We start from the raw sequence: 23464 nt of genomic DNA on the forward strand, positions 1-23464 counted from the left end.
GAGATAGATAAGTGTAATTCATTAATTAAAATGAGGGCAATACTGTCACTAGAGATTATATTGGGTAAATGGGGTTAAAAAAACTCTTAGTGGAGTAAGTGGGCAATTTTTAAACTAAAATTGGGTAAGTGGTCACGGCCCCTATATTTTTTTATCAAATGTAAAATTCATTTATTGGAGAGACTTAAAATCAATTTGAGTCTATAGCGACTTCATTAAATTCTGCCACAACCCGACAACAGGAAGAGTACTACACGGCATAACAATAGATCAATCACTTAAGTCTTTGTCAATCTCTACCAATAGATAGTGAAAGGTGATACTAAAGTAGTCTTAGCCACACAATGGGTGGCCTAGTTATAAATTTGCAGAGTGTATCTCCAACTACAAGATTGGGAACCACTTATCAATTATTAGGCTTCATTAAATAAAGCGCCATCCTGACTGAGATCTTTGTCACCGGTGTTGAGCGCAACAATAATATTCCAAATGTCACAAATAAGAAATAATCACTAAACTGTAATTTATTCGACACTTTAATTATTATAAATTAAAAAAATTGACGAGTCACTCAGTTAAATTATGTTATTCACCTTGGTATAATAATTAATTTCACCAACAACATTCATAAATAAGATATTATCTTCAAAGTGCTTTGTCAAATTGTAAATTTTTAGGGAGCTTCTATTCATACCTCTAAAATTGGCATTTGAACCTCCCCACTTAATAGACCTCCAATTTACTTTCACGAATAACCAATTTGCTATTTACACCTCTCTAATTTTACCACAATACCCATAGTTTAATCAAATCAATAAAAGCCTTTTTTTTTTTTTATGTTTTATTCATACCTCCAAAATCGATAGTTGGACCTCTTCTTTTTTTTATTGTTGTCTTAAATAGTCATGTTTTCCATGAATATTAATTTTTCTAGGATAGAAGGTGGTTTAATAGTTATATAATTTTTTTGCCTGTCGCTTCATTCAGTGATTTATTACTTGATTCCATAGGAGACCTCATCCCAAGTGTTTTGGTTGTTCAAAAACAAGCAGAATGAGCTTTGTTGATCTTGCTGGTTTGGATATGAATATAGACAAGGACATTATGCAAGGAAAGACAAATATGTAAAGAAGTCCTTGTCACGGCTTGGTTAAGATTTCATAACCTTTTTATTTGATACTGGTTCCATCAAATGCTAAATTGTAGACAACTTGGTGGTATTTTTATGATCAGATAGATGCATTTCTAAAGAAGATACAAGAGAAACAATTTCTTTGATCAATTGACATGTGCATTCTGATATATCGAAGTATCATCATATATCAAAGTATATATAGACTTTGCTGAGATCAGTTATCCTTGGGCCATTGATGTGACTTTTTAATGGTTGATGTTAATTTGGTGCAGACTTTTGGTAATTACTCTGGCAAAAACACATCATTTTGGAAAATCTGAAGATGTGTCATACTAGTCTTCTTGCTTAACACATTTATTTTGGGAATCAATTGGTGGCAACTCAAAACTAATAGTTATCTGCGTTGTTGCCCTAGATAACAGTCATTTACTTCTAAACCCATGACTTGTGCGAAGACTCCAAAATGATGCTTTGCTCAATTACTGAATCGTCACTTTCTTTCACAGAGTTTGATGTATATTTGCGGGTTTATGTTAGAGGACAATGTTTTCTCCAAGTTGAAGACTATATACTGTTCGTTGAGGTAAGAAGAGGCTTTTTTTTTTTTTTTTTCTTTCTTTCTCTCTTTTGTGTCCTTGTTCCTAATTTGACATTAGTTGACAAAGTCAACTATAACTTGGAAAAAGAGGGAGGTCAAAATGCTAATTTTAGAGGTATGAATAAAAAACTCCTTAAATTTTATCTCATAACCAAAAAAAAGAAAAAGGATTTTGTCCATTTACCCTAATTCTAGGGATTTTTTTCCCACTTACCCCATTAATTTTTTTAATTCCCCCTTACCCATGAAGACTCTAATAAGGTCTTTCCTAATACCCAATTATGTTTTTTTTCTTGTTTTTTGTTTATTTTTGAGACTATTTTACCCTTACCCCTTTGTTACATAGAGAGAGAAGTCATAGGAGACTTCGCCGGAGGCCGGTGACCGGTGTTTGGATTCCGATCACCGGCTGCTGGATTTCGGCCATAGGTCACCAGCCGTCACCGACCAGACTTCTCTGAAAACCTCGCTGGAGGTCCCCAAAGAGGTCGTTGGAAAATTTTATTGCCCCCAAATAAACGTTTATTACCCCACAATGAACCTCTATTGTCCCTAAATAGATTTCTGAAACCTCGTCAGAAGTCACCAAAAAGATTGTCGGAGATTTCATATTGGGCCGGAGAGGTTTACTACCCCCTGAATAAACCTGTATTGCCCCGCAATAGACGTCTATTGCCCCCCAATAGACCTTTCGGTTGCCAAAATGAGAACTAATCTCCATAAAATTAGACAAATAAAACTTTGATTAAAAAAAAAAACGAGGAGATTACATCAATTTAAAACATTTATTGCCCCCCAATAATTTTTTATTTATTTTTTCTTTAATTCTGAGCCTTCTGCCCCCATTTTACCAAAAAAAAATATATTCAGATTTCATATAAGCATCATACCTACCAACAAAATCATAATAAAAACAATTTATATCTACAAACAATTGCATCTAGTGCCCTAAACCATTGAAATTCAGATTCTAAATGCAAAAAATCACGAAATTTCACTGAAATTAAAAATGATTCAGATCTCAATCAGATCGAGAAACTCATATTAGAATAGGTGCCAATAATTCAATGTGTTGGAGCAAAAAAAAAAAAAAGTAGTGGATCGTATCGGAGCGGAGAGAAAACAGACATTCGGGCTTGACAGAATGGCGTTGACCGGGAGGGGTGTGTTTGGTGACGGTGCGGTCGACGAAGACAATGAACTCCTTGACGCTGGACCTCTGTAAGTAGCCGAAGTGGGAGGTATCAAAGGCGTTGGCCAATATGACTGGGTCAGATCCTTCCGGTTTGCACTTGATGACCAACAAGGCCGTGATCTTCGTCGCGGCGAAAGTGGTATACCGAATTGTGACTCAGAGACGACGATTCCGATCGTGTTCCGGCAATTTAGGACCTCGACTCGTTCACGAAGAGCTTCGAGGAAGAGATTTCTGGCGATGGAGGACGAGCTTCGATCCGTGATCCTCGAGCTCGACGGCGATTGAGCCAGCACGCTGTCGATCAGAGATGGAGGTGGACTCGGTTCATGGGGGCAAGAGGGGGGGGAGGGAGGGAGGGAGGGAGGGAGGGAGGGAGGGAGGGAGGGAGGGAGAGAGAGAGAGAGAGAGAGAGAGAGAGAGAGAGAGAGAGAGAGAGAGAGAGAGAGAGAGAGAGAGAGAGAGAGAGAGAGAGAGAGAGAGAGAGAGAGAGAGAGAGAGAGAGAGGCACTGGCGTAATTTCTAGATAATCCGAGTCTAAAAGCGACTTTTCGCTTTCAAATTGGGTGAATGAGAATACTAATAAGTTAGTGGGGTGAGTGAGAGTGTTTTAATTAAAATTGGTGCATTGACTCAAGATCCAAAAAAAAAAATATTGTAAATTCAATCTCGATCATTTTTCACTTTTTTTTTTTTGAGTAGAATGATGTCAACCCTTTATTAAAAATTGAAAGAATTACACAAAATTAGAATCTGCTGCTATAGCAGGTTGTAAAAAAGTAGGTGCAGAAAAGAAAAAAGTCTCTTGCTGTAGAGACTTGGCATGATCAGCAAGAAGGTGAGCAACCAAATTAGCACCCCTCCTCGTATGATTAATCTTGACATTTGGAAACAAATCCATCAACTCCCCAATATCATCATATAATCTTCCCAACACAGAAGTATTCGAAGTAGTTTGAGTAGAAACTTGCTTTTGCACCAACAAAGAGTCTATCTCAAGGAGCACCGGCATCATGTTGTGTTGTAAGACAAATTTCACCGCAGCATGGCATGCCAATGCTTCTGCATGTTCAGCAGATAGCAGGTTCCGAAGTGGAGTAGCTCCTTTTGCTAACATGGTACCAGCAAAGTCACAAATAACAAAACCTAGACCACCATTTCGTGTTGCAGCATAGTAAGAACCATCTATATTAACTTTGAGCATCCCAAGAGGATGACAAACCCATTTATCCACTCTAGATCTCTGACCAGCACCCCCAACCTTCCCATTATGAAACCCAAATTCTACTAACCTCGAAGTAGCACGTAGAGCAACATCATAGGCATTAGAATATTTTTGCTCCCATACCCTCTCGTTTCTCTCTTTCCACACACTCCACAACAAGTACGTACATAAGCTCCTCAAAATCTTGTTTCTGTATGTGCTGCAATCAAGTTGGTGAAATGCGTGACATTGAAGTAGAGACCCTACGCTTCATTTGTGTAGGAAAAAGTCTTGGGTAGGGGCTGCCACGTGGTGGGGCCGTGCGGCCCTCCAATAAAAAATCTCAAATTTTTCCCTATTTTCCGAAACTGCCCCTGATTTTTAATATGCAATACCCAAAATACTCCCCTGCTTGGGCACTGATTGGCCCGCCCCACTGCCACGTGGTGCGGGTGCCGTACGTAAGACCCTCTCTTTGTGTAGTCAGTGTTTATTTACAAAGCATGTGCTGCAATCTAATAGAAGGGTGAATGTGGTGGGGGCTTCGGATGATCATTTTTCACTTATTTTGTCCTGTCTGGACCCGTTACTTTACTCACTAAACGCCAATTCAAAAAATACACGTGCCAAATTTAGCACCTAATGCCACTCACATGTAGACATGTTTGCCGCAAGCAAGATTAAGCACGTGTCTATCACAACGTATGTTGCAAGAAATAATTTTTTTTTTTTTTTTAAAATGGAGGATATTTTTGTACCGTCAATAAAAAAACAGGAAAATGGCATTTCGGAGAATCTCCAAAAAGGCGCAACCAACGGTCTCTATAAACCAAGCCACTAAAATATCACAGGACTCTCTCTCTCTCTCTCTCTCTCACACACACACACACACACACACACACACAGTCACAGAGAAAGAAAGATCAGAGATGAACTGTCTCCAGAATCTTCCAGGGTACTTTACTCTCAATCCCAGCTTGAATCAATTTCACATACTCCAAGTTTCCTTTATTGTTTTGATTAATTGCTTGCTTCATTTCATTTCAGGTCCTCTGTTTCGCCGCTGCGGGGTTTCGTATGCAATCCCAGGAAGCCGTCCTTCTCCTCCTCCTCCGCCACTACTAGTCTGGTACAATCTATATCGTTTTTCACTATACATTACATATATTATATCTATGACTGAAACTTTTAACGAAATTGTTTGCTCCATTAATGCAGGGAATGATGACTAGTAATACCGATCTACCCAGAAGCATGGCTGTCAAGGTAGATTAACAATTCTATTGTAGTTGTTGTTGTAATTTCTGTGTTTTTGGGTCAAATATTTCTTTTACCTGAAAATATGGATCTCATACCTATTTCTTGTCTTTGGATTTTTCTTTCTTAATCCAATTTGCGCAACCGCATTATTTTTTGCACACGAAAATGGAAATGGAATGTACATATTTTGTGGCTCGAAGAGCTGTGTTCTATTGTGTATACATCTCTTCGCGTGTGTGTGTATCTATGTGTGTATGATTGGGAAGCAGTTGTATTTTAGGGTTCTCTGACTAGGCTTGTTAGATGGCAGTTGAATTCTATCTGTCTTTACTAGTTTTTGTCTCCTCTTGTGCTTCCTATGATTAATTCAATAAAAGCTGTTTATTTAAAAAAGAAAAAGAAAAAAGGATCAATGTGTCTATTTAAATTTGTATAATTTTTTTTTCCAATTTGCAATTGTGCTTATCCAACTGTTTCATTTTCTTAGCTCTGATGTTAGAAGAGAATTTGAAACGAATAAGTTTAAAGAACAGCTTTTGTTGCTGGTTTAAAATTCTACTGTGGTTGGTAATATATCATGAAGAGAAGTAGAGAATGGATCTATTGTTCTAATCTTTTTGAGAATGAAATGCACTTGCCAAGTTACCCAGACAGATGCATGATCCACATATCTTTAAGCCTTTAAGTTAAACTTGTAGTTATGGCATTGTACATAATATGGTGCATTATGAGTGGTCCTTCCGAACTACACATCAGTGGTCTGCAACTTATATGTAGATTCTGTCATAATTAAAGGGTTGTGTTTCTCACTGAAGTTAAATTAAAAGGTATCTGCTGAAAACTTTCATCAAGGTAATGGAAATCATTCTCTTGATATAAATCTCTCAATCATATGATGGCTCAATTTATTTAAAAGTTATTATGTTTGTATGTCTGTAGATTTTAGTGTTTTCTCTGTTAGTGTAATTGAGCATGAGCAGAATGCTTTTCACATAATCAGTTTGTTTGAGTTGTCAAGTAATGTTGTCCTCTAAGCTGTTATCCACTACGCACCTGATGTTATTTCTATTTTCTTAAATGTATTTATCTGTAGGCAGTTTCTGGTTCCACTCCCAGTGCTGAGACAAGTGGTGCTGAAGTGAAGGAGGAAAAATCTGAGGTATATAGTAATGTCATGACAGAGGCCATGGGTGCTGGTAAGTTAAATCATTCTTGAGTTTCATAGTTGCCTCGCTCAGTATACTCTGAAACTTGATAGGATAGTGTAAGGTTCTAGTATTTTGGCAATCTGGGCATAAATGGTACAATATAGTTAAGTTTTAGTGTTATTATCTTTGTGGTGGGAATTTGAATTTTAGCTATAATTGCTTGCACTCCATGATTTTGTTCATATAGCATTTTAATTGTCTCTTTGTTTTTGTGATTGCAGCTAACCATTTCATATATAACATTTTGATGCAGTCCTGACCTATAGGCATGAGCTGGGTATGAACTACAACTTCATACGTCCAGATCTGATTGTGGGGTCTTGCCTTCAGGTGATCCTTGTTTTATAACAGGTCATATGTACACATTTTTTTTTATATCTAAAAGTTTTCGAGTCCTATATTTATTGTTTACTCATCACCAGACTCCAAAAGATGTTGACAAGCTTCGCAGCATCGGAGTGAAGACTATTTTCTGCGTGCAACAAAATTCAGATTTGGAGTATCCTGGGTAGTTTTTCCTTAAAGTTTCAATTGGATATATGGACATTGCATGAAAAAAAAAAAAAAAAGTTTATTGGTGTGGTTCACTTCATTAGGCATGACGCAATATGTGTGAAGTGCTCATAATTTACAACCACTGTGATAATTATAGATTAGTTTAGAGAAAATTCATACCATAAAATTATAAAATCCTTAACCAGTTCTTCCAGATATTTTGGGGTCGATATTGGTGCCATCATAGAGTATGCCAAAGAATTTGATGACATTGAACACTTGCGTGCTGAAATAAGGTTAGTTATGCGAAATTGTAGGTGTTTTTTCTTTTGTTTGTTTTTATCGAATAAATTCCCGACATGGTAGCATGATACTTTGTTTCTTAATACTGAAAAGTAAAAGCAGTGATTAACTTCAAGTTTGATATCCCCGTGTGCATAATGACACATGATACCTTCAGTTATTGTTGCTTCACTGTAAACCCTACAGCAGGTTAATTTTTGATCCTTCAGGGACTTTGATTCATATGATCTACGTCTCCAGCTTCCTGCTGTTGTTAGTAAATTATATAAGGCCATAAACCGAAATGGAGGTGTCACTTATATACATTGCACTGCTGGACTTGGAAGAGCTCCTGCTACTGCGGTATGCCTGGTACCATTGTATTTGAAATCATTATTATTCTTTCCAATTTTCAGTAAGCACCTTATGGGACTAACTTTTCATCTATTACTCTTATAAATCTTGTGCACTAGTTAACTAGCTTTTTTATTTTTTATTTTTAAAATTATACACACTTCATTAGCATTAATGTATTTGCATTACCTTGGTGCTACAAAATGGGTCCCTGCATTTTTTTCTTTTCTTTTTTTGGTAGTAGACAGCAATTCATTAAGTAAATTACAGAATGTACAGAACAATGGACGAGAATTCAACTAAATTTAGGGAAGAGAGAGAGAAAAAAAAAACAACAGAGAGAAATAACATACTGGCAGAAGTCTGAGAAACTAAATAACAACTGCTCTCCACTTTTGTCATAGTAAAATAGGAACCATCTCTGAACTCTCGAAGAAACTAAATGCTGGATTCTCCAACTTCTTCCCCTTTGCATTTTCAGAACTGGTTTTTTTTTTTTTTTTTTTTTTTTTTTTTTTGTGTCTTTCCAACCAAAAGAAGTTTTTTAATATATCTACATATATCATAACTATATATATGATATGAATATTTGTGTGTGTGTATATACATATATGCATATAAATTATATTTATTCCATCGGGGTGATGGGAACTAGCCAGCAGGTGCTTTCATGTTGAAGTATGAATATTTCTCTGTAGCTTTACTGGGTTCTCATACTCATTACGTTAAATTCTTACACATATTCCAGCTTGTGATGACTTTCATTTCACGTACTTTGTTATTTGTCCATGAACTTCATATTGTGTATGCTGGTTATGTCTTACTGTCATTGTTCTGATATCCTGTTATGATTTCAGTTAGCTTACATGTTCTGGGTACAAGGATACAAACTTGAAGATGCGGTCAAATTACTTCTGGTAGCTTTCTATCTCATTTCTTTCTTTCATTATGCTCTGGGTACTTGACTAGTTGTAAAAGGTCCCTTGCCTTTCATATAGCTAAAGTGGTAGTTTAAAGTTATTTATTGCAAAAAAGAATCAAGTTAAATGCTGATTATAGACTCTGAAACTATGACAGGAGGACATTCTTGTCAGGTTTCAAAACTAATAATGAATTTTATGCAGTTATAAGACATTGCTTTTTATTTTTGGAAGAAAAAGTTCTGGAAAATCGATGCTGGTGATATGATGGCTAATTTGAGAAATGAGAAAGTGGGCCACTTCAATGCATAAATGATTATGGATCTTTAATACTGGAGAAGTATCTTACTCTAAATTTTATGCAGAGCAAACGTTCATGCTGCCCAAAACTGGAGGCTATAAAAACCGCAACTGCTGATATTGTGAGTCTCTTGTTCCTTTTTTGTATTTTATTATTTTCTATAAATTCATGCTTAGGAATAGGAAGTCTTTACTCATAGCAATCCGTCTATTTGTTATGAAAGGCTCCCCCAAATTTCAGAATCTCATACTTGTATATCACTTGATTAAAGTTTTCTCCAATTAGTATTTAGTCCATCTAAAAAGGTTTTGAGACAAAAATAGAAGTTTTGGGTGTGTTATGTTGAATTCAAGATCACCTTGCAGTGTGGTTTTTTAACTCATTAATATTGCCTAATGACACCTCTGTCTCTGTTAGATGCTTACGTTGCATGCAAGTGGCATATAAATCTTTCAAGAAACTTGGTCATTTGTCATGCTCATCATGTCCCTAGTCTTTCAGTGAGAGAAGGAAAAATAAGAATATAGAATGTCACTACCTCTCTTACATTTCATTTTTCTTTGCAACAAATTCAACAATTTCATTAGACTGGTTTTCTTGTTTACTGAACTAAAAGGAAACTTAGTTAACGTAAACATTAAGTTTTATCAGATCCAATGCCTGCCGTCTTTTGTTTTATAAGGGGAAGTTATTACAAACTCATTTGTCGCATATCTTCTCATTTGAAGCTCACAGGCGTGACAAAAAAGCCAGTCACGTTGACATGGGGCGGTAATAATTGCTCTACTGTGGAAATCTCTGGACTTGATATTGGATGGGGTCAGGTAATGATCTTTTTTATTGCAGTTGAAAAGTTGCTTGACTGTCTACCCTCAGTGTTTTAAGAGTATATGTACCCTCACCTTCTATCTTCTATAACAACAACCATGACTTTGATTTCCTCAAGACATTCTTGTCCATGATGTGTCTGGGTTGGTTTGAGGAGGAACAAAGGACTCTTTCTCCATAACTTCTTGGTTGATCTTCTCATCTTTGATTGTAGTTGCCATTCCCTTGGAAGATATTCCTTGATCTTAAACAATTAATTAAGTAATGTAATTTCATGGTAGGACTTTTTTCATCATAGTCCTTATATTTTGGTCAGTGTTTATATCATTCTCAATAGTCAATTCATTTTTAGCGTATAATAATGAACGAAAGTTCGTATTGAATTAGTCTTTAAACACAACAACTGCACCTCCTTATGTTTTGAAAGGTAATTTAGGGGTGGTAATTTGGACTATTCATAGTTGTAGATCTAAAGAAGGAACATACACCTTACAAGTTACAACATAGTTGTAGTTGATGGCACTCAGGCAAGCTAAATTTGACTTTGGAGACTTGATAATCTCCTTTCACTTCCATAAAATCAATATTTGATGCAGTACTGCCACTCATAGTGTACATGATGTGTGTGTGTGTGTCTATATATATGTATGTATGTGTGTGTGTGTGTGTCTATATAGTGTACATGATGTGTGTGTGTCTATATACATCGCCGTCCGCTCTAGATCGCCTCCGTATATATGTGTGTCTATATATACTAGCAGGGCTCACCCACTTTGTGTGTGAAGAGAAGTTAAAGGTAGTGGAAAAGCTTTTTATATAACTAACCCGTTTTCTAAAAAAAAAAAAAAAAAACTGTTTTTTACTATTGTTTTTAATTTTGTTCATTTATTTTCTATTTTACAATTTACTATATTATCCATATTAATTAATTATATTTCATAGTTTTTTAATATATAAAGGTTAAATTGGTAGAAAATTTCAGTTTTGGAGAGCAAACACTCTTCTCTTAATATATATATATATATATATATATATATATATATATATATATATATCTGTCTGTGTGTGTAGAGTTTAGCCAATGATCCTAACATTCAAACGATTGGTACTAATGTATCGAGCTTGGACAGAGATATTAGAAAGAGCAAGAAAGGAGAGACAAAAAGTAGGATGGATTCTTTCTTGATAGAGGGCCTAGTCTCCCCCACTACTTAGCTGGTTATCTTTCTAAATAGTTTGAGTTTAGTGGAGAACTGTAGCTGTATCCTTTGAAGTTTAATGCCTTTGAGAAGTATCTTCTTGTCCTTTGAACATTGACTAGGAAGTTTTCATTTCATCGGACATGAATAAAGAGTACTTGTAGATAATGTAATTCATACTGTTGAAATTTTGGTTATACAAGATATATGTTTTTTCTTTTCTTTTTTAATGTCTGATTTTCTCTTGTGATGCCTTTACAGAGGATACCTTTAGAGTTTGATGACAAACAGGGTTCATGGATTCTTAAGAGGGAATTGCCGGTAAGCATTTGTCTGAATGCAAAAGTATGCTTATAGTTGGCCTTTTCAGGTCAAAACATAAGGCCAATATGTTTAATGGTACATAGATATTTAAATTGGATATATTGCATTCAAACAAGAATGGTGGCTTTTAAATGGATTACATTGCATTCAAACATAGAATGTTGCATCTTAGTGATCAGTTTGTTGGAATGAACGATCTTTACAGGAAGGACGATATGAATATAAGTACATTATTGATGGTGAATGGACACTCAATAAAAATGAGCTTGTCGCCTCTGCAAACAATGATGGTCATGTCAACAATTATGTTCAGGTAAGTTTTAGCTTTGACTGGTGTCCTGTCATGGCTTTGTTTGCAGTCTGTAGAGCATATTGAGCTCTTTCCTTCAGATATAGTTTGCATGCACTACAGGAACCGTTGTTTTTGGTGTTTCTGCAGCAATTTGCCGTTAGCGTTGTCTATCTTTTTATCGTCCTCTGATTTGCTTTGGTTGTGCAGGTTGAGGATGATCCTAACAGTGTTAATGCCATCATAAGGAAGAGATTGATGGGTGATGATCCTGATCTAACAACACACGAAAGACTTAAAATCAGACAGTTTCTTGAAGCTTATCGCAGTGATGAATGAATTGTGGAAAGACAACAGAAAGATCTCTTCATGTAAAGTAGCATCAGTGCAATTTCCTATTATTACGTGTATCCGTCTCTTTGCTGAATCAATAGACGTAATTTTGTTTTTGGTCTGATCGTTACATGTATCATCTTTGAAATAATTGTCCTATTGTCAATAAATCAATAAATATCAAGTCCAGTTTGGATATTGAAAACTTTACATGACTGGTATTTGTTTAGGCATACACTGAAGCATTTGGATGGTGATATTCAAATGAGGCGTTCACTTTGGTAAACTTGCAAAAGCCATCAGGAAACCATCAAAAAGTAGGGAATGGATCAACATTAAAATGATTGCGTAAAGAAAAAAGAGAAGCCCCATGGTTAAAGTTAATTCTCTGACTGTAACGTTAATTGTGAAATTAATTTCTAGCTCTCTTGAAATATGAAAGTCCACTAGTATCAGTGGACTAGCGGATGAAATCCAAGCTTAGAAGATGAGATCATGACGAGATGATCGTTAGAGAATCATGAGTTTTCGATGCTCATTTTGGTGTCATCGTTGATTGGATGGATGATCCATGAGTATGGATAGACTTGTTATTATTCTAGAGTGCGACTGTTATTCAGGCACGGAACTAGAGTGGGGCTGGGTTGTGCTGCAGCCCACCCCAGTTTTTTGGAAAAGAATTTCAAGTTAGACAAGAAATAATGAGATCAGAAATTTTCAGCATTGACCATTCCTTCTTCAAATGCTCACAACCCGAGATAAAAAAGTCCGAATGGAGTGATTCCTCTCTTAAACTAGAAAATACACTCATAGAGCTTTCCACCCATATAAAGTAGGTCACCCAATTTCCACCTAAGTGAAAATGGTAGCTTGTCAAAATTGATAAACTGTTCTGCAAACTGCTGCAGACATATAGTCACTCAAACTGCTATTTCTCCAAATCCAGAAGATTGAAAAGAATGAAACCACTTGGAACAGAAACTAGACACATTTTCCCTTCTTCCCATAAAATTTCACACTACAATTAAATCTCAGTAGAAAAATATAGGCCTGCAAATTCACCGTTCTATTTTGCAGATTCTGCTGTAAGCTGATTCTGATATTGGTGTACTTGGTTGGCTATTGTGTAAGCTAAAGAGCACAAAATTAAAAACTATTTCTCAGGCATATGTGAGACATGCAGGTCTAACAGTCTAAGTTCCTGCAAATTTTAAGCTCCAAATTCCCGCTGGTTTAGGAACTATAGCCTTCCAAAGTCAATCTACAGTAATTTTTTCTGTACTGACTCTCCAGTATTCCAATCAATATTCCACAAGTTTTACGATTCCAAATGAAAAATCCTTTTAGAGGAAAACACTAGACATAGAGATATACAATCCCACAAAATTTCAGAGCTTATGCTCTCCTGAGGTGAGAAATATTGGCCTCCAAAGTCGATTGATATTTCTGATATAAAACTGCTTAGCATGAAATAAAAAAAAAAGCTTGAAGAATTTGGCAACCTAAGATTTAGGCCCCCTCAATTTAATTTTCTGGTTCCGTCCCTGCTGGGAGCTGAGCTTTCAGGATGAAATGTAGGTCTCGGATTCGGAACACTGTCAGAAGAGCTTTCAGATTGAAATGTAGGTCTGACATTTGGCATACTGGAAACAGAGTTTTCAGGATGAAAAGAGGGCCTGGGATTCTGGCATTTGGAAACAGGCTCTTGGCCAATCATATGAATGTTGCCATAGGCAGACTGCTGGAAATTGTTCTTAGGCAATGCAGTTTGAGCAGTTGTACCAGACTTTACATATTGTTTTGGATTCCCAATAAGCTCCCAGTCCAGTACAATAGTTTCCATATTCATCACAACAATAAGCCTGTACAAGAGTTCAAAGTCAAAACCCGCCACAAACTTACTTCTCCTCAGGAAACATAACGAAGTATCAAATAAGAAACCCAGCAACTCTAGTGTCAAACTGTCATAACCGGTTGAATTGACTCACAAGGTTTCACAGCTTATATCCACTATGAGTTCTCTACTCGCATCATTTTTAGCTTCTCTTAGCTTTGATAAACTCTATATAATTTCAACCCCCCATCTTTTGAAAAGATACATGAATATCAAGCACACATACAACAGCTAGCTTGCTTGAATCCACAAAATGAAAACAAAATCCTCAGTTACTAGAGCCACACTAACAAGAAACAGACCCAAAAATACCTGGAGATATGCTTATTGAGTGCAAAATTTTCTGTACTCTTTAGATTAGAAAGTGATTTACTCAATTTACCCACAATTTCAAAACTCAAATTCTCAAACTACCACAACAACACTCGGTTTCATTCAGCTCTATATATATCTCATCGAAACTAGAAGTCATCCAAATGCATCCGAAACCCTAAACTTACGGTCACAAAATTAAAGCAATTAACGAAAGCACATCAACAATCACATCTCATAATCGAAATAGATCTTAATTAACAGAAAATCGAAAATCGAAAATGAGAGAGAGAGACGAACTTGCGGTCCTGGACATTGGTGCAAATGTAGTCGGTGAACCGGACGACGGAGCCTTTCCTGACCTGGTCAGTCCCAAAGTCAGTCCCAAATAGGTCATTGAGCTGAAAGGCGACCATGGCGTGATGAGACCAAACGCCGTCGGAAACCATCAACCGGTAACACACTGGCAAGCCGGTGGGCCTGATGGGATTGATATCGGTGACCTGCAACACCGGCTTCAAGTCGACATTGCCGCCGATGATGGCGACCACCGCGTTCGGCGTCAGTTCCACCGTCATTGCTGAAAACCCTAGGAGGCGCGTAGGTCGGCGAGAGTGGGTCGTAGATACGGTGCAGAAGCGAGAGGGAGGGTGTGGGAGTGGCGGGGGTGATTGGGGAAAAAGGGTTAATAGCTGGGTTAAAAAATACTGTGTTTATCTCTATCTCTACTACTTTTATGAAAGGCTCCTCCAAATTTCCGAATCTCTTACTTGTATATCACTTGATTAAAATTTTCTCTCCAATTAGTATTTAGTCCATCTAAAAGGTTTTGAGACAAAAATAAAAGTTTTGGGTGTGTTTTTTTCAATTCAAGATTACCTTGCGGTGTGGTTTTTTAACTTGTTAATATTGCCTAATGACACTTCTGTCTCTGTTAAATGCTCACGTTGCAATATGCAAGTGGAATATAAATCTTTTAAAAAACTTGGTCATTTTTCATGCTCATCATGTCCCTAATCTTTCAGTAAGAGAAAGAAAACTAAGAATATAGAATATCACTACCTCTCTTACATTTCATTTTTATTTGCAACAGATTAAACAATTTCATTAGACTGGTATTCTTGTTTACTGAACTAAAAAGGAAACTTGGTTGACATAAACATTAAGTTTTATAAGGGGAAGTTATTACAAACTCATTTATCGCATATCTTCTCATTTGAAGCTCACTGCAGGCATGACAAAAAAGCCAGTCACATTGACATGGGGTGGTCATAATTGCTGTACCATCGAATTCTCTGGACTTGATATCGGATGGGGTCAGGTAATTAATGATATTTTTTATTGCAGTTGAAAAGTTGCTTGACTGTGTACCCTCAGTGTTTTAAGACTATGTACCCCTACCTTCTATCTTCTATAACAACAACACCATGACTTTGATTTCCTCAAGACGTTCTTGTCCTTCATGATGTGTCTGGGTTGGTTTGAGGAGGAACAAAGGACTCTTTCTCCATAACTTCTTGGTTGATCTTCACATCTTTGATTGTAGTTGCCATTTCCTTGAAAGATATTCATTGATGATTGATCTTTAACAATTAATTAAGTAATGTAATAACCATTGGATCAAATAAAGTACAATAAATCAAAACATCCGATTCTTATCTTTATCTTCATATAGTTTCTATAAAATCAATCATTCCTAGACCTTATCAGAACACCCCTTTCTTATAATATCTTTATCAAAGCTAGTGTCTCATTTCATCAATTCTCGTATAATTTTGTGTATTCAACATGGATTTGAAAGAATTGTCTGATGCGTACATGCGGGGTGATTTCGACAGCAGTTCTGATGAGGAAAATGAAGGCCAAAGAATAGTTGTTGGCATAATGAACGAGATTCATCAAAGTCAGACAAGGAATCAAAGAAAGCATGGTGGTACCTCTTCCAGCCGCCGTCACCTTCCTAGAGATCACGAGGCAGGTCACCGTCAATTAATGGCAGACTACTTCAATCCTGGTTGTTTGTATCCCCCAGAAAAGTTTCGTAGAAGATTCTGGATGAGACGGTCTCTCTTTGATCGCATTCTCGAAGAGGTAACTAATGCTAACAATTACTTTCAACAGAGAGCAGATTGCAGAGGTCAACCTGGGTTTACTCCTCATCAAAAGGTTACCGCAACAATGAGGATGTTGGCGTATGACAATGCTGCTGACGCTCTTGATGAATACCTTCGAATGGGAGAGAGCACTGCAAGGGAGTGTTTGAAGAAATTATGTGACACTGTCGTGCGCATCTACGAAGCAGAATTTCTTAGAAAACCAACACAAGAGGACATTGACAGGCTCCTGCGAAAAGGTGAGTCCCGTGGCTTTCCTGGTATGCTTGGTTCATTAGATTATATGCATTGGGAATGGAAAAATTGTCCTAGTGGTTGGCAAGGACAATTTGTTGGCCATTACCACCGTCCAACTATTGTCCTCAAGGCAGTAGCCTCGTATGACACTTAGATTTGGCATGCATTCTTTGGAATGCCTGGTTCCCACAATGATATATCTGTCCTGGATTGCTCTCATTTGTTTGATGAACTTGCTGAAGGTCATGGTCCTACTGTTAACTATTTTCTTAATCAAAAGCCACATACAATTGGATATTATCTTACAGATGGTATATATCCCGCATGGGCTACGATTGTGAAATCAATATCTCAACCTCAAACTAGAAAGCTCAAGTACTTTGCTACTAAACAAGAAAAATATCGCAAGGACGTGGAGAGAGCTTTTGGGGTTCTCCAAGCTCGATTTGCTATTATAAAGGGGTCTGCTCGAGCTTGGCAGTTAGATTTTCTTGGCAAGATAATGAAGACGTGCATAATTTTACACAACATGATTGTTGAAGATGAACGTCCATTAGAGGAAGTATCATTACGTGATGTGCCCGAAAATAGTACGAGAAGGAATGAAGAAGATGAGTACAAATCTCTACCCGATGCTAAAGATGTACATCGACTTCCAGCGGACTTAGATGTTTTCTTGGCTCGTTACACTCAGATCAGGAGTAGCCGACGCCATGACGAACTCAAACAAGATCTTATTGATCATTTATGGAATCTTAGAGGCGGTCGGCCTTAAGCAGTTCTCATTTTTCAAGTGTGTTATTGTTTTTATTAGTCTTAGTTGTGTTATGTATCTTTAAATAAAATAGGCGCCAAGACGGCCTCCTAGCTTGAGCGGGTTTCGGTCCTATTTTTAATTATATTGTAATGAATAAATTTTAATGAGTTTTATGTTTAATGTTTGATGATTAACTTTTATTTATACTAATTTGTGTGGCATTTTTTTTTATCTTAATTTAAGATACACACACACACACACATATTAAAACAAACATAAAATAGAAGACTCAAATATGAATCTATTCCACAGTGGAAAGATTTGTGTTTTGTACCCAAATTTGAGTCTAAAAATATGAGTCCAAAAATAAGTCCTATACCACTGCAGCACCCAATAAAAGTAAGTCCTTTTGTACACTATTCAGATGGACTCAAATCACTATTCCAGCTTATTTGAACCCAAATTTGAGTCTAAAAAATGAGTCCCCACTGCTGATGCTCTAAGGGTGGCCCTGACTATGGGGTATTCAGTTGGGATAACAAACTTGCTGGTGCTCAGGTAAGCTAACCTAGTTTGTGGTGTTCATGCTTTGATTCATGTGATGACTGCAATATTCTATCACCGAATATATTGTATTACTGCATTTTAATAACTTGTGTCGCACGTCACAACTTTAGTTGCTTTTGCTCTGTATCACTCATTCTCACAACATGCATATCTTGATGTTCTTTTTTGTAGGTGCTGCTGACCCGCATAAGGTTATTCTTGAAACCTGGTTACCCATATGAAGAAATTCTGTGGACATATCATAATCAGACTACCACTTTCATGTGCTCATACCTGCCAGTTTTCACATACTTTAACCGAACCAAAGGTATATATGGTTTTCCCTACCCAATCTGTGATCTTCGATGTGAGTGTGTAATGGAATAGTACTTTGTTGTTCAACATTTGATTCAAGCATGCACGTATGCATTTAAATATGGCATTCCAATCTATGATTTTATTGACATTGGCAATGTCGCACGTGGTTTGATCCATTTGAATCATGGCGGGCCTAAACCTTTTCAGTATGTGGTTAATGCAGCCTTTTTAGTTAGCCACCCTGTTTAGCGATTACCTTGATGTTGCTGGTACACATGGCTGGCATTGTGGTGCCAACTACTTATCTAGTAATGTGTTGCGTGAATTTGCCAAGTTTCAGGTATTTCATACTAAGAGTTTCTTTTCTTTAATTAATTAGGTTGCTTCATGCACATGTAAAGAACTTGTATAGAATTGCAAATGGAATGAACACTTATCTTTGGTATAATAACTGGCATCCGTTTTTGTCCCCTCATTGTGAATTGGAATTCCAATATATTGTGGAATGAACACTTATCTTTCGTCATCTCTATAATCCTCGAACCACTACCACTACCTGGTGATGGCTTAGACCTTGCATGAGATGAAAGTGTTACGAAGTGACATGATAAACATATAAGAGTGTATTTGGTTCTACGATTGTCGAGCTGTCTGCTTTGTAGAGTAGTTGATGACTTATCTGGTTACCACAAAAAGATGGATCCCATTATTGGATCTGACCAGTAATAAGTGATTGAGTATGATTCTGAAAGATATTCTTGATTCTATTACTACTTCTGTCCATCTACACAGGAAAAAAGGAAGTCCAGAAAATGAGTTTAAGATTGTGGGAGAGTTGATTTTGAAACCTACAGAACTTGACACACACACACACACACACCCCTTCCACCGTACCGATACTTATTCCTCATTATCACTCTCCTTTGCATTGTTACTCTTCCTAGATACCAATTCTTCTTCTTGTTTTTTTTTTTTTGCTTCCATTCAGTAGCATATTAATATGGATATATTGTAATCTGTTAGGCTAGTCAATACTGTCATTACCAGCAAATCAGCTAGTTTTCTTGTTATTCAAATATCAGATTGCCTGATGATTGCTTGTATAAATTAGGGGGACGGACTTGCCTGATTGCCTTATTCATTGAGCCACTCTAGAGTTGAAGTATGCAGTAAGACCTGGTTATTAATTCTCTAATAAACTCAAGAATCATGCAATACTCATTTAACTTTATAGATTTTTAACTAATATTGTTCTCGATGTTAATAACACATTCCCGAGCAGAGAGTCGGCAATTGTAGAGGGTCGTCCGATATCTAATCAATATATGTAATTACCAATGTCAGCAGTACACTACTACAAATATGACATTTAATGACAATGTTTAGATGACATTTGCTCAAAAACGTCATTAAATACCCTTTCTATGACGTTTTCTGATGGAAACGTCATGGATCAAAATTTCGTCTCAGGTTGATGACGTTTTCGAAATGTCATTGTAAGTCTTACTATTTGATGACGTTTTTAAACTGTCATCACTCTTATGACGTTTTTCAAACTATGTGTCCTTACCTGTCACAATTACAGTAAACATGTCATGACTCTCATGGTATCTTCAATTTTTTCGTTTATATGCTGCTGTGAATGTAACATGGAACCAATGAGGCTTTCAAAATTTAAAATGGTCATGACTCTCAACTTTATATTCTTTTGTTATCCGTCTATTTTATACTGTATTTGTAGTCAAAATATTCAAAATTCCTACCTGGCAGGGATAAAGTGGAACAATAATCAAGTGATTACTATACATGAAAGGGTTTTTCTTTACACCAATTTCAAGAAGCTATTAGCGATGTGAAAACATATAACTACTTCAATCAGAATGCTAGCTGTTGAACCTGGGTTTGTTTTTAAAATACCTGATTTCAATCATGATTGTTTTTTACCACATCAGAGAAATCATAGGCCTTAAGCTTTTGAACAGCTTCTGTGCCACTCTTCACATCTCTTGCTGTTAGTACCACCCCAACTCTATTAGAAGCTGATTGCCTACTAATCTCAAGTCCAATCCCTTTGTTGGCACCAGGAACAACAACAATCCTAATATCACCCAAAAAGAAAACCAAAAATTGATCAAAATCAAGAAAGAGTATTGAATGATGAAAAGTAGCTATAAAAATGAAAGATTGAAGCACCTCTTGGACCCAAAACTGATGGTTGTTTCTGCATTTGTTATATAGATTTGGAGAAAAGTTATTTGTGTGCTTTAAAGATGTAGATAATGGTTCACAATGAATAATATAATTGTTTATGTTTGAGATCTTCCTAGTGTCCCTGAAGCTATTTATATTACATTGCTTCAAAACCACTTGAGATCTTCCTAATGTCCATGAGACATCAGCAGCTCTTTCTTCATTCTCATCATCGTATAAACAAACCCAATAACCACCAATTGTAGACCACTTCATTAAAAATGTTTTCATGACGTTTGGCAAGTGTCATGAATGAGAATAGGCCATGGCATTCTGAAAACGTCATTAAAAATTTTTCATGATGTTTGGTAAGTGTCATGAATTCTCATAGGCCATGGCGTTCTGAAAACGTCATTAAAAATGTTTTCATGACGTTTGGTAAGTGTCATGAATGAGAATAGGCCATGGCATTTTGAAAACGTCATGAAAACATTTTTCATGACGTTTGGTAAGTGTCATGAATGAGAATAGGCCATGGCGTTCTGAAAACGTCATTAAAAATGTTTTCATGACGTTTGGTAAGTGTCATGAATGACAATAGATATTTAATATATATCCTCGATAAAGTGAAAAAATATATGTAAAATATGATTAAAAAAATAGAAAAAAAAAACTCAGTAATTCTCTAGATATAAATATGTGTGAGGAGAAATCCCCTCAAGGAGAATCCAGGTGAGGCGAAATACCTTCAAGGTCATCCTGTGTGAGAATTAATTCTCTAAATGCAAATCTAAGTAAGTAGAGATCTCCTCAAAACGAATATAGGTGATTAATATACATGAGTAGAAGAGATGGTCAATGTGTACTCATTTTGCCTGTTGGTTCTTTGGCAGGTATTGGAAACACGGAGAGGGTTGGCCTTTTGCACAGTTTGTCCAATTTTTCATTTTAATTTTGATACTCTTTGGATGTAATTGATATGAATAATAACATACACTGAATATATTGAGGTTGTAGTGAAAATATTGATTATCAATTAGCTTGTTATTCAATCTTACATATCAGTATTGTTTCTATGGTGATATGTATCTGTACCAAGAAAAAGAAAATTCTAATTTTCTAACCGTCATGGAAATATGTTCTATGACGTTTTCAAACTGTCATGGAAATACTTTCAATGACGTTTTCTAACTGTCATGGACATACTTTCTATGACGTTTTTGAATCGTCATCGATTCATGCCACATAAGATGGCACTAGTAGAGACGACGTTCTGCATGACGTTTGAAAAACGTCATGAAAACCATTTTATGATGTTTTTCAAACGTCATTAAATGTTTGTGTGTAGTAGTGAGTGGAGTTCTCCTTTGGATTGATTGCTTAAATCTAAAGAGATTCAATAGGATTGAATTGGATTAATGTGTTTTTTCTGAGGATTTTCCTGGTTTGATCTTCTGAACAATATAATGAACATTTTTCATCAACAATTGAGCATCCTTATAGTGCTTAGACTTGCCGTCCAAATTAAATTGCAAAATTAAAATAATCCAAATTAAATGCAAAGCCAACGAGGTCTTCCCCTCCAATTAATTCAGCAAAATTCCATATCCGGAGTCGTATGGTGACCCCCCACCTGGGTGGGTTGCAGTGAGCTGGAGGAATCTTTAGATGCTAGGCGGTGAGTTGCAAGGTGCCCCAACGTCGTCGTTTTGTACGAGTACTTCTGGCGCGAGGACGAGGACACGTGTTGGCTCATAGGCTAGTGTCGTGCTCGATCAAGAGGAAACCTTCCTTATAAACTAAGCTTCTAATCCTTCTATATATATAAACTGAAGCCCCAAGTTTCTATAAACTGTAGCCCTAAGTTTCCAAACCCATCAAAACCCTAGCTCGTCTTCTTTCCAGAAACAATTCTATCCATCAAAACCTAGCTACTCATCTTCTTTCCATAAACAAATCTTCTTTCCAGAAAATCTTCTATCCACAAACCTAGCTACTCATCTTCTTTCCAGAAAAGCAAGAGAAGAGAATTCCGATGGAGGAGAGCAGAGGCAATCAACTTCCTGGCCTGAGGTTCTGCCCCATGGAAGATGAACCAGTTCTCTTCTACCTCAAGCCCATGTTGAGAGGACAGATCGTGCTCGGCAGAAACCGCGTGGTGTTCGACTGCGACCTCTACGGTCACCAAGAACCTTGGGAGATATGGGAGGCCTTCAAGACCAAAAGACCACACGACTTGAGGCTCAACAAGGACATTTACTTCTTCACCCAACACAAGAAGATGAGTTCCACAGCCAAGCGCGTACGCCGGAATGTTGGAAGTGGCACCTGGAAGGGCGACGACTCCGGCAAGCCAGTACGATCTGTTGAAACTGGTCGTGTTGTTGGCTTGAAGAAAAGATATACTTACAAGAACGATGACTCGGTTCACAACGGCTGTTGGATCTTGTATGAGTTCTACCTTGATCAATCACTCAGAGACAATAAACAAAAGCTGGAAGACTATGTTCTTTGTCTACTACGAAAGAATGGTGAACCCAAAACCAAGATCGAAAAGAAGAGAAAGCAACGTGAAGAGGAAGAGGTTCTTGAAAACAATTATGCCTTTCATGATGGAGAAAAATCGAAAAGGGAGCAAGAAGAGTTGCTTGAGCCACAAGCGAAGCGGCAACGAACAGTGCCATCCATTGGTAATGCACCACGAACAATGCCATAAGAAGATAATGCTGCATTCGCAGCTGAACTAGAAGAGTCATTGGAATGCTTTGAAGATGATAATGCACCCTCAGAAGCTCGAGCAATTGGCTTTCAAGGTGGGGAGAATGGTGGACTCCAACAATTAGCAGCCGAGGTGCAATCAGGCCCTTTATTTGTAGACGATCATGAAATATTTAATCCGCTGCCGGAGGAAGACTTTCTCTTGGCTGAAATGTTAGAAGAAATGGGTATGGTGGACATGGAAGAACTAGTTATGAATGGAAGCATATTCAGCCAGCCAGATTTAAGCATGGATATCTCTTTGGAGTTGGTTAATGTTTGAATCCTATAAATTGTGTGAATTCCTTTCTTCTTTTCTTTTTTAACAATAGATAGCACTAGTTAGCATCCCCGCGCGTTGCTGCGGTTTATTATTTGCCTATATCTGATCAACAACTGCCAGAGATATTAGGT

At 36.9% G+C, this 23464-nt stretch overlaps 5 protein-coding genes across 7 annotated transcripts; 4 read left to right on the plus strand and 1 right to left on the minus strand.

The window, feature by feature from the left end:
* The first annotated feature begins 5027 nt into the window (after nucleotides 1-5027).
* On the plus strand, nucleotides 5028-12135 carry LOC133715752 (phosphoglucan phosphatase DSP4, amyloplastic). Of its 3 annotated transcripts, XM_062142390.1 has the most exons (14): nucleotides 5028-5087; nucleotides 5180-5261; nucleotides 5351-5398; nucleotides 6486-6588; nucleotides 6854-6930; nucleotides 7023-7099; nucleotides 7311-7391; nucleotides 7608-7740; nucleotides 8589-8648; nucleotides 9017-9073; nucleotides 9681-9776; nucleotides 11241-11300; nucleotides 11509-11616; nucleotides 11803-12135. In XM_062142390.1, the coding sequence occupies exons 1-14, from the start codon at nucleotides 5062-5064 to the stop codon at nucleotides 11929-11931; spliced, it is 1137 nt and encodes a 378-aa protein (XP_061998374.1). In that variant the 5' UTR covers nucleotides 5028-5061; the 3' UTR covers nucleotides 11932-12135. The 3 variants fall into 3 exon arrangements, with proteins under 3 accessions (XP_061998374.1, XP_061998377.1, XP_061998376.1); XM_062142393.1 differs by lacking the exon at nucleotides 5028-5087 and having other exon boundaries at nucleotides 5182-5261; nucleotides 6490-6588; nucleotides 6822-6930; XM_062142392.1 differs by lacking the exon at nucleotides 5028-5087 and having other exon boundaries at nucleotides 5183-5261; nucleotides 6490-6588.
* Nucleotides 12136-13220: 1085 nt separating this feature from the next.
* LOC133715548 (replication protein A 70 kDa DNA-binding subunit A-like) lies at nucleotides 13221-14816 on the minus strand. Its single transcript, XM_062142082.1, has 2 exons — nucleotides 14432-14816; nucleotides 13221-13787 (listed from the first exon to the last, which is right to left on the minus strand). The coding sequence occupies exons 1-2, from the start codon at nucleotides 14707-14709 to the stop codon at nucleotides 13445-13447; spliced, it is 621 nt and encodes a 206-aa protein (XP_061998066.1). The 5' UTR covers nucleotides 14710-14816; the 3' UTR covers nucleotides 13221-13444.
* Nucleotides 14817-15919: 1103 nt separating this feature from the next.
* Nucleotides 15920-16636, plus strand: LOC133716374 (uncharacterized). The gene has a single exon (XM_062143084.1). It carries the CDS (start codon nucleotides 15920-15922, stop codon nucleotides 16634-16636), a length of 717 nt encoding a protein of 238 aa, XP_061999068.1.
* Nucleotides 16637-16657: 21 nt separating this feature from the next.
* LOC133716375 (uncharacterized) lies at nucleotides 16658-17257 on the plus strand. Its single transcript, XM_062143085.1, has one exon. It carries the CDS (start codon nucleotides 16658-16660, stop codon nucleotides 17255-17257), a length of 600 nt encoding a protein of 199 aa, XP_061999069.1.
* Nucleotides 17258-22328: 5071 nt separating this feature from the next.
* On the plus strand, nucleotides 22329-23333 carry LOC133716376 (NAC domain-containing protein 67-like). The gene is made up of 2 exons (XM_062143086.1): nucleotides 22329-22983; nucleotides 23032-23333. The coding sequence occupies exons 1-2, from the start codon at nucleotides 22329-22331 to the stop codon at nucleotides 23331-23333; spliced, it is 957 nt and encodes a 318-aa protein (XP_061999070.1).
* Nucleotides 23334-23464: the final 131 nt, after the last annotated feature.

Source organism: Rosa rugosa, chromosome 6, assembly GCF_958449725.1.
Source record: "Rosa rugosa chromosome 6, drRosRugo1.1, whole genome shotgun sequence".
In the NCBI taxonomy this organism is placed as follows: domain Eukaryota; kingdom Viridiplantae; phylum Streptophyta; class Magnoliopsida; order Rosales; family Rosaceae; genus Rosa; species Rosa rugosa.